The sequence below is a fragment of the Gymnodraco acuticeps genome, unplaced genomic scaffold (genome assembly GCF_902827175.1).
Source record: "Gymnodraco acuticeps unplaced genomic scaffold, fGymAcu1.1, whole genome shotgun sequence".
Lineage (NCBI taxonomy): Eukaryota > Metazoa > Chordata > Actinopteri > Perciformes > Bathydraconidae > Gymnodraco > Gymnodraco acuticeps.
The window spans coordinates 147,296-156,176 of record NW_022990132.1 but is presented as its reverse complement, the minus strand read 5'-3'; the positions used below and the strand labels follow the sequence as shown (position 1 = coordinate 156,176).

General features: G+C 46.0%; 1 protein-coding gene across 1 annotated transcript; it reads left to right on the top strand.

Moving 5' to 3' along the window:
* The first annotated feature begins 1,441 nt into the window (after positions 1 to 1,441).
* LOC117546535 lies at positions 1,442 to 4,175 on the top strand. The gene is made up of 2 exons (XM_034216750.1): positions 1,442 to 2,637; positions 2,698 to 4,175. The coding sequence occupies exons 1-2, from the start codon at positions 2,218 to 2,220 to the stop codon at positions 3,010 to 3,012; spliced, it is 735 nt and encodes a 244-aa protein (XP_034072641.1). The 5' UTR covers positions 1,442 to 2,217; the 3' UTR covers positions 3,013 to 4,175.
* Positions 4,176 to 8,881: the final 4,706 nt, after the last annotated feature.

Genomic DNA, 8,881 nt, shown 5'->3' with positions numbered 1-8,881 from the left:
GCTGCACCTCCAGTCACCAGTCTGTCAAGCTGCTGAAGTTCAGACGACACCACCCTCATCGGACTCATCTCTGGTGGGGACGAGTCTGCCTACAGGTGGGAGATGGACCATCTGGTGACCTGGTGTGGGGAAAACCACCTGGAGCTCAACGCTCTCAAGGCAGTGGAGATGGTTGTGGACTTTAGGAAGAACGCAGCCCCACCCACCCCCATCACTCTGTGTGACTCCCCAGTCACTGCTGTGGAATCTTTCTGCTTCCTGGGCACCATCATCGCCCAGGACCTCAAACGGGAGCAAAACATCTGCTCCCTCACCAAAAAAGCACAGCCGAGGATACTCCATCACCATCTGGTACGCTGCAGCCACAGCCCAGGATAAGGGCAGGCTGCAGCGTGTCATCCGCTCTGCAGAGAAGGTGATCGGCTGTAATCTGCCATCCCTCCACGACCTGCATGCCTCCAGAACCCTGAGGCGGGAAGATAGTGGCCGACCCCTCCCACCCTGGACACAAACTGTTCACCCCCTCCCCTCCGCGCTCCATCAGGACCAGAACCTCTCTCCATCAGGACCAGAACCTCTCTCCATCAGGACCAGAACCTCTCTCCATCAGGACCAGAACCTCTCTCCATCAGGACCAAAACCTCTCTCCATCAGGACCAAAACCTCTCTCCATCAGGACCAGAACCTCTCTCCATCAGGACCAAAACCTCTCTCCATCAGGACCAAAACCTCTCTCCATCAGGACCAGAACCTCTCTCCATCAGGACCAGAACCTCTCTCCATCAGGACCAAAACCTCTCTCCATCAGGACCAGAACCTCTCTCCATCAGGACCAGAACCTCTCTCCATCAGGACCAAAACCTCTCTCCATCAGGACCAAAACCTCTCTCCATCAGGACCAAAACCAGGGCTGCACATAACTGGTGCGCATGCGCACCTCCGCCAAAAAAAGAGCACCGGGTCATTTGAAAAAAGGCGCATTTGCGTACCAACATTGAGAGAGAGGGAAAGAGAGAAGAGAGAAGAGGAGAGAGAGAGAAAGATATTTGCGAGTTGCATATGAACTCAGGGCCGGCCCGTAGCACTGGCGTTATAGATGTTCGCCTAGGGCGCCAGATCTGTGGAGGCGCTGCGCTGGCAGTTCTGGGAGGGAAAAAAACATTTTTGACCGTTGGGGCTCATCCTAATTTTCGGCCTTGATGTAACGATATTCACAATTAAGTAAATGTAACACCCTTTTCACCTCGGTTACACGTTTCATTTGCCCTGTACGATGGGCGCTGTAAGTGATGAAAATGGGGGATGTTGGCTTATCTGGCGCCCGCAGCTCACAGCCAAAGTGCGAGTGAGCGAGGGAAAAAAAAAATGAACGCCACTAATTATTTTAACGCGATTTAAGGCATGTGCATTTTTTTCCTCGGCCGCCCCGTAGTTTCAGAGCGCATCGAGTTTAAAATACCGTCTACAAGCTGATGCTGACAGCCCCGCTCCTGCTGCCTGCTTGCGGCAGACCACACTTCCACGCTCACCGGCAGGCACCGACTGGCCATCGGGAGGACCGGGAGGGCGAGCACTTGACTTCTTCCTCCACCACTGGTCATTTCTTTAAAGAATGTAATAAAGCTCAAACTCAATAAAACCAAAACAGGAACATTTTCATGTAAATGTAATTAAGCTTCCTAAAAATTGAATTAAATCCATTCATGTTTTTGAGTAATTTACAGAAAAGTTCCTTCCTCTTTTGGCCCTTTTTTCTAGTCAAGTGTAAATCTGTGGCTCCTCAAAGCGGTGCTTAGTTTCCCTTGTCATTCTAAGACTGCAGTGTTTCCCCTATATACAAATATAGAAATTGGACCTAAAAAGTGAGATATTTTATAGGAAAATCTGCAATTATTCTTCAGCATTAACTCCAAAGAAGAGTTAACGACATTGATCGACAGAAAACAGAGGAAGAAACGCAATTTTTGGATGTATTTTTGAGTTGAAACTACTAACTAGCTTCCAACTGACAACTGTCTAGCTGTGGGCTGCCAGCTGTTACCTGCCACTGTTGGAAGGAGCTGCACCGAAGAAGGTAGCGGAACATTATAAACTGTGAATTATTTCATGAAGATAAGAAGAAAGGGAAAGAAAAGTATTCGTAAGTTAGAAAAGCTAATTAATTAGCCTAGCATATCTTTGGAACAAAACAAGTGGTCGCCATGGAAACTGTCCAGCATGCAAAAAAGAACTTCTCAGCTCTCAGAGCAGAGGGAAGAGAGATTGATTATCCTGCTAAATGCAAAGGACAAACACAAGGAGAAGACACTGTGTGGAAACCCAGAGGTCCTCTTCACTGACTATGCCCAACAAAAAGAAGGAAGGAAGAAGAACAACCTCATATTCTTCACTGACTCCATCTACATCTGGAAAGATACTCTGTGCAGCAAGTATGCATACGTATCCAGAGAGGGCATCGGCTCAGGAGGCAGATTACAAATCTGTAAAGATGAACACCTTGACAAAGATGACCCTCTGCTCACCATCACATACTACACCAAAGGAAAGGTCATGGTCCAAGGGAATGAAGCCAACCTGGAGTCCTTCCAAGAGGCATTCCCCCTGCTGAAAGCTGAGGTGGACACAAAGAGGATCAATGTCCCCTCTGATGTCCCCTCTGATGTCCCGTCTGATGTCCCCTCTGATGTCCCCTCTGATGTCCCCTCTGATGTCCCCTCTGACAGCGAAGGTGATGAGAGCCCAATAGAGAACCCCAACACCTTGTCCATCTCTGCCCCTCCCACACCGGCCAGCTCCAACAATCGGCTGAAGGAGAGTATGGCCCTGCTGGAGCTGGACTTTGCAGAATTCAAAGAGCGGACCCAGGCCAGGCAGTCTGGTCCCCCAGACAACACTCTGCAGCAGCTTAAAGAGGACCTCCAGCAGCTCAAGAGCGACAACGAGGCCTTGGCATCTGACCTCAGAGGAAGTGTAGAGGCAAACAGGAGAACAGTGTGCTCCGTGTTCAGTTAGCCAAGGTGAGGGAGGATGCTGAGTGTAGAGAGAAGAGCTTCACCAGGCAGGTCCAGCACCTGACAGAGAAACTCTCATCAGTCCTCAAAATGACGAGTAGAGAGACACAGACTCTCCCTGCCAGTGTCCCTGGCCCACCCTCTCTGCTCAGCACCCAGCCCAACAACACCCTGGCCCCTCCTGATACACCCACACAGCCAGCTGCCCACAGCCAGCTCTGCGCATCCCAGCCTCCCTCTACTCAGCCTGAAGAACAAGACCCACAAGTGGTCCTGCTGGCTGACTCAAACGGGAAGTTCCTGGACCCAAGAAAGCTTTTTCCTGATGAAAAGGTGCTGTCTAAACACTGCAGCACCACAGGCCATGAAGCTGTTGAAAAAGGAGACCCTCAGGAGCCCTCAGTACCTGGTGATCCACACGGGAACAAATGACCTGCACACCCTCCGTAGGGACACTGCTGAGGCAGTGAGGAAAATGGCGAAGCAGGCCAGTAAGGAATTCCCCGACACCCGCATTGTGGTCTCCACCCTGCTGCCTAGGACAGACACCCCTCCTCATGTCATCCATGACATTAATATGGAGATCAGAAAAGGATGTGCCACCTTACCAAATGTCCACCTGGCCCTCCACTCAACCATTGGCCCCTGGGACCTCTATGATGGACTCCACCTACACAGAGAGAGGGTGGGTATATTTGCAAAGACCCTCAAAGATGCAGCCCTGGGACGCACCCCTCCCACCCCCTCCTCTAGAGGCCCTATAGACCCTCCCAGACCGCTTCCTCCCCATCACCACCCCAGGATCACCACCCCTGCTGTGAGGAGACACAACAGCTCAGCCTGGACCTCCCACTCCCCACGCCCCCAACACACCCAGAGGAGGCTACTTTCCCCCAGCTCACCCCCTGCACACCATCAGCAGCAGAGATATGCAGCAACAGCTGCTCCTCGTCTCCCTCCCCGCCTACAGCAGCGGAGCTACGCTGCAGTTGTAGCCCAGCCTGCTGCACCCTCCCTCCCCCTGCTACCTCTGAACTGGGAGACATCAGGATGATGCTGCACACCCTGTGCACCCGACTTCTGTCCAGCTAAGACATTACATGTATATGTTATCGTAGTAATCAGTACAATAGTAATATTAGTGAATAAAGTTGTTGTTTTTTTTGTTGTTTTTTATATATGTGTCTCACTATACAGGTTCATTTTGATTGTTTGTTTTTGAAAAAAAGATGCGTTCTTTTCATATAAGCTGTTGGAATATTCAGGGCCTCCACTCCTCAACCTTTGAGGTCAAGAGTGAGAATCCAGAGTTCTTAGAATCTATCAAAGATGTTGATCTAATTATATGAACAGAAACATCACTCACTGTCCTCCAGGTCATAATGAAGTCATGGTGCCTTCTATAAAATCTAAAACATACGCAGGGCAGAACATCGGGGGGGATCTTGGTGTGGTATAAAGGAGATCTTTGCCGTCAGATCTCAGAAGTAAAACAAGGTAAATCACACATTTGGCTAAGGTTAGATCAAAGCCTGGGCATGACTGACAGGAATCTATACGTGTGTGCTATTTATATACCCCCAGTAGATTCTCCTTATTTTCAAGAAGACATTTTTGAAACTCTCCATTCAGAAATAGCCTATTTTCAGGCCCAGGGAAATGTGCTTCTAACTGGAGATCTGAACGGACGAACAGGAATTGAACCTGATGTCATAGACCCACAGGGCAGCCACCATGTATATGGTGAGCCCCCCCTGTTTACCACACCAACCGTCAGCCATCGGAACAGCCTTGACTCTGAAATCAATCAGAATGGCAAAGAGATGGTGCATCTCTGTCGGGCCTTAGGCCTGTACATAGTGAACGGGAGGTTCAGAGGGGACTCTTTAGGGAGGTTCACATACTCCTCAGCTCTAGGGTCTAGTGTAGTAGACTATGCAATCACTGACATGGACCCCTCCACTATCAGTGCATTCACTGTCAGACAGCAATCCCCCTTTTCAGACCACAACCAAATCAATGTGTTCTTTAAACTCTCAGGTCCGATGAGTGACACAGCAAGGGAACCCAGTAAGCTGCATTACATCCTACTTACAGGTGGGCCCCAGACAGTGGAGACAAATTCCCCATGGCCTTGAACTCACCTGATCTGATGAATGACATGTCACTATTTGACCAAAATCAATATGTTCCTACCAAAGATGGTGTAAACATGGCCATTGATTATATCAATATGATATTTCACAAGGCAGCTATTAAAGCTGACCTAATCAAACAAAAGCGGAAGCCTGTTAAAAGGCAAAACGCTGACAAATGGTTTGACCAGGAATGCAAGACCATCAGAAAAGACCTGAGAAAAATAGCAAATGAAAAACATCGGCAACCAAACAACCCAGCCTTACGCATTAGATACAATGACGTTTTAAACAAATATAAATGTACAATAAGGAACAAAAAACTAAATGATACCCACATGAAACTTGAGGATATTGAGAAAGCCATTGATCAAAATCAATTCTGGGATCTGTGGAACAACTTCAACACAAAACAACCACAAGCATTACCCATCCAAAACGGTGACATCTGGAGAGAACATTTAGAAAGTTTGTACAAAGACATACCAATAAATCTAATGAACTCAAATCAATGTATTACAAAAGATAAACTCCAAACATTAGAAGAAACTATTAAAGACAACCAAAAGCCCCTTGAATTCCCAATGACTTGAGAAGAGTTGACCACACAGACACAATCTCTCCGGCCAAGGAAAGCTTGTGGCCCAGACAACATTAAAAACGAAATGCTCAGATGCAGCACCCCAGAGATGCAGGGGACAGTGTTCAAGCTGTTCAGTATCGTATTGCAGTCAGGATGTTCTCATCTGGTGCAAAGGGCTCATTTCCCCCATTCATAAGAGTGGAGACAATCAGACCCTAAGAACTACCGTGGCGTCTGTGTCAGCAGTTGTCTGGGGAAATTATTCTGTAGCATTCTAAATAAAAGAATACAATATTTCCTTAACCAACAATCCATCTTGAGTAAAAATTAAATTGGCTTCCTTCCAAAACACCGCACCACCGACCATGATATCCCCTTCACACTTTAGTTAACAAACATGTACACCAAACACAACATGGTGAGATATTCACTTGTTTCATTGATTTCAAAAAAGCTTTGGACTCTATTTGGCACGAAGGGCTCTATTATAGACTTCTACATTGTGGTATAGGGGGCAAAATGTACGATCTGGTTAAATCAATGTATTTAGGGAATAAGTGTGCTGTTAAAATTGGAGACAAACAAACTGAATTCTTCCCCCAGAGAAGAGGCGTTCGTCAGGGTTGCAATTTAAGTCCCACTTTATTTAATATATAAATGAACTTGCTGTTCAGTTGGATCACTGTGCTGCTCTTGGCCTCTCCCTCCTAGATAGAGAGGTGAAGTGTCTGCTTTATGCTGATGACCTTGTTCTGCTGTCTCCTACTGAACAAGGACTACAACAACAGCTGGACATAGTAGACCAGTACTGTAAGAACTGGGCCCTGGCAGTCAATATGAAAAAAACTAATGTCATGGTTTTCCAAAAACGCCCCAGATGTCAGGAGAACAAATACCAGTTTACCATAAACAATCATATCATCGAACATAGTATGAGTTATACCTACCTCGGTTTAACCATAACAGCATCGGGAAGTTTCAACATGGCAGTGAATGCACTCAAAGAAAAAGCCAGAAGAGCTCTAAATGCAATTAAGAGAACATTTTATAATGTCCAAATTCCAATTAAAATCTGGCTCAAAATCTTTGATAGTGTGATCCAGCCCATTGCGCTGTACGGTAGTGAAGTATGGGGTCCACTCAGTCACCAGAGCTATACCCGCTGGGACAAACATCCAACAGAGTCTTTACATGCAGAATTCTGCAGATACATTTGACGTGTTCAGAGAAAAACACCAACAAATGCATGTAGAGCAGAATGAGGCAGAGACCCACTGATCATTAACACTCAAAAGAGAGCACTAACATTCTTTAACCACCTTAGATCCAGCCCCCGAGACACCCTCCACTCCAAAGCCCTCCAAAGCCAAGAGCTAACCCCAGAGAAGAGTCCCCTATGTCAGCTGGTGCTGAGGCTAGCTGCCCCCTCTCAGAGCCACTCTGACCAGTCTCTCAGCAACACTGCTCTCCAAACACCAATCACAGTCAAACGCATTATAACACAATGCAAAGACAACTATTTACAACATTGGAAAGAAGAAACTAAAAGCCAAAGTAGATTAGAATGTTACCTGGCTCTAAACAGAGAGTATGAGCTGGCAGAATATCTCTCTACTGTCAGAGATAGAAAGCAGAGACAGATCCTAACCAAGTACAGGCTCAGTGACCACAGACTGGCAATCGAAACAGGAAGACTCAAAAGAGAACAGAATATGTGGTCACTGTACGACAGGTGAGACTGAGACAGAGATGCACTTCCTCCTGAAGTGCCAAACATTCAACGAAGTAAGGAGCGTTTACTGGAACAAGTTGAACTCTGTAATCCCAGGTTTCAAGGAGGTTGATGACCTCTCAAGACCAGTGTTGAGACTAACGCGTTACTGTAACGCCGTTATTTTTGGTAGTAACTAGTACTCTAACGCATTACTTTTTAAATTCAGTAACTCAGTTACCGTTACTACATGGTGCGTTACTCCGTTAGTTTTTGTATATAGTCAACAGCCAGGCGAACAGAGATGAGAACTGTACTTAAGTACAGTACTTGAGTAAATGTACTTAGATACTTCCTGTGTCACATGCGGAGACGGGCTGTGGGCGTGTTTGTGTTGTTTACTAACAAGACTATCATGGCGGCGGCGGAGCTCAAGTCTAGTTTCTCCACCTGGAGATATTCTCACTATTTCACTTTTGTCGAGCACAAAGAAAAGAACGTTTTAGTTAAATGTAAATTGTGTCTTGGCGGGTCAAAGATCCTATCTACTGCCCAAACCAGTAATTCAAATCTCTTAAAACATCTGCAAAAACAACATGCTGGGACGAAGCTAGTAGCTAAGACCACAGAGACTCAGCCGACGCCACTCCACCTCCACCTAAGCAACAGCGGCTGGATTTTAACCAAGGGACTGCTGGCCAGGGAAAAGTCGATAAAGCCATTGCACGGTATGTTGTAGAACACATGCAGGCTATTGCTACAGTGGAGTCACCCGCTTTCAGGGAGCTAGTTAGCATGATAGCATGTCCGGGCGGCACACGGCATATGGGACGGAACACTTTTTCCAACTACCTGGAGAAAGAATATACAAAAATGGAAAGCCAGCTAATATCGATGCAATCCAGATTGCATATAATGCATGTCAAGTTGATCAACAGATTGTATTATTCTCAAATGCAATAACAGTACTGAAATTAAGGCTATAAGGGCATTAATGGGAGTCCTTTTTCTAAGTAACTAAAACGTTACTTTTCATTAGTAACGCATTACTTTTTTTTATGTCACTAGTAAACCATAAGCCTACCGGGTGCGCCGCTCACTACCACCTGTTTCCCATATTTATAATGAGCAGGTCTCCCCTCCCCCGGTGCCCAAAGGCTGTCTTTACAAAACAGAGGCATGGTACAACTTATTTGATAAACTTAAATAAGAATTAAAAGGAAGATTTACTATAAACAAAAAAGAACAATAAAATAAATGGATAACTATTAAATAATATAAGCTCCTAGATATGGCTTCATCATACCGGCCCCTAATTGTGATGCAATAGCAAATCAATTACAACAAAACATTCTATGGAGCCAGGTAACACCTTTAAATATTTGAGACTACGCAAAATATCTAATTACATTTTTGTTTATCATACAAAATCTACTAATAT

Coding starts and splice junctions, on each gene's coding strand:
- LOC117546535 (XM_034216750.1), top strand. CDS start 2,218: ATGCAAAAAAGAACTTCTCAGCTCTCAGAGCAGAGGGAAGAGAGATTG. Junction 2,638..2,697: donor TGGACACAAAGAGGATCAAT/GTCCCCTCTGAT, acceptor GTCCCCTCTGAT/GTCCCCTCTGATGTCCCCTC.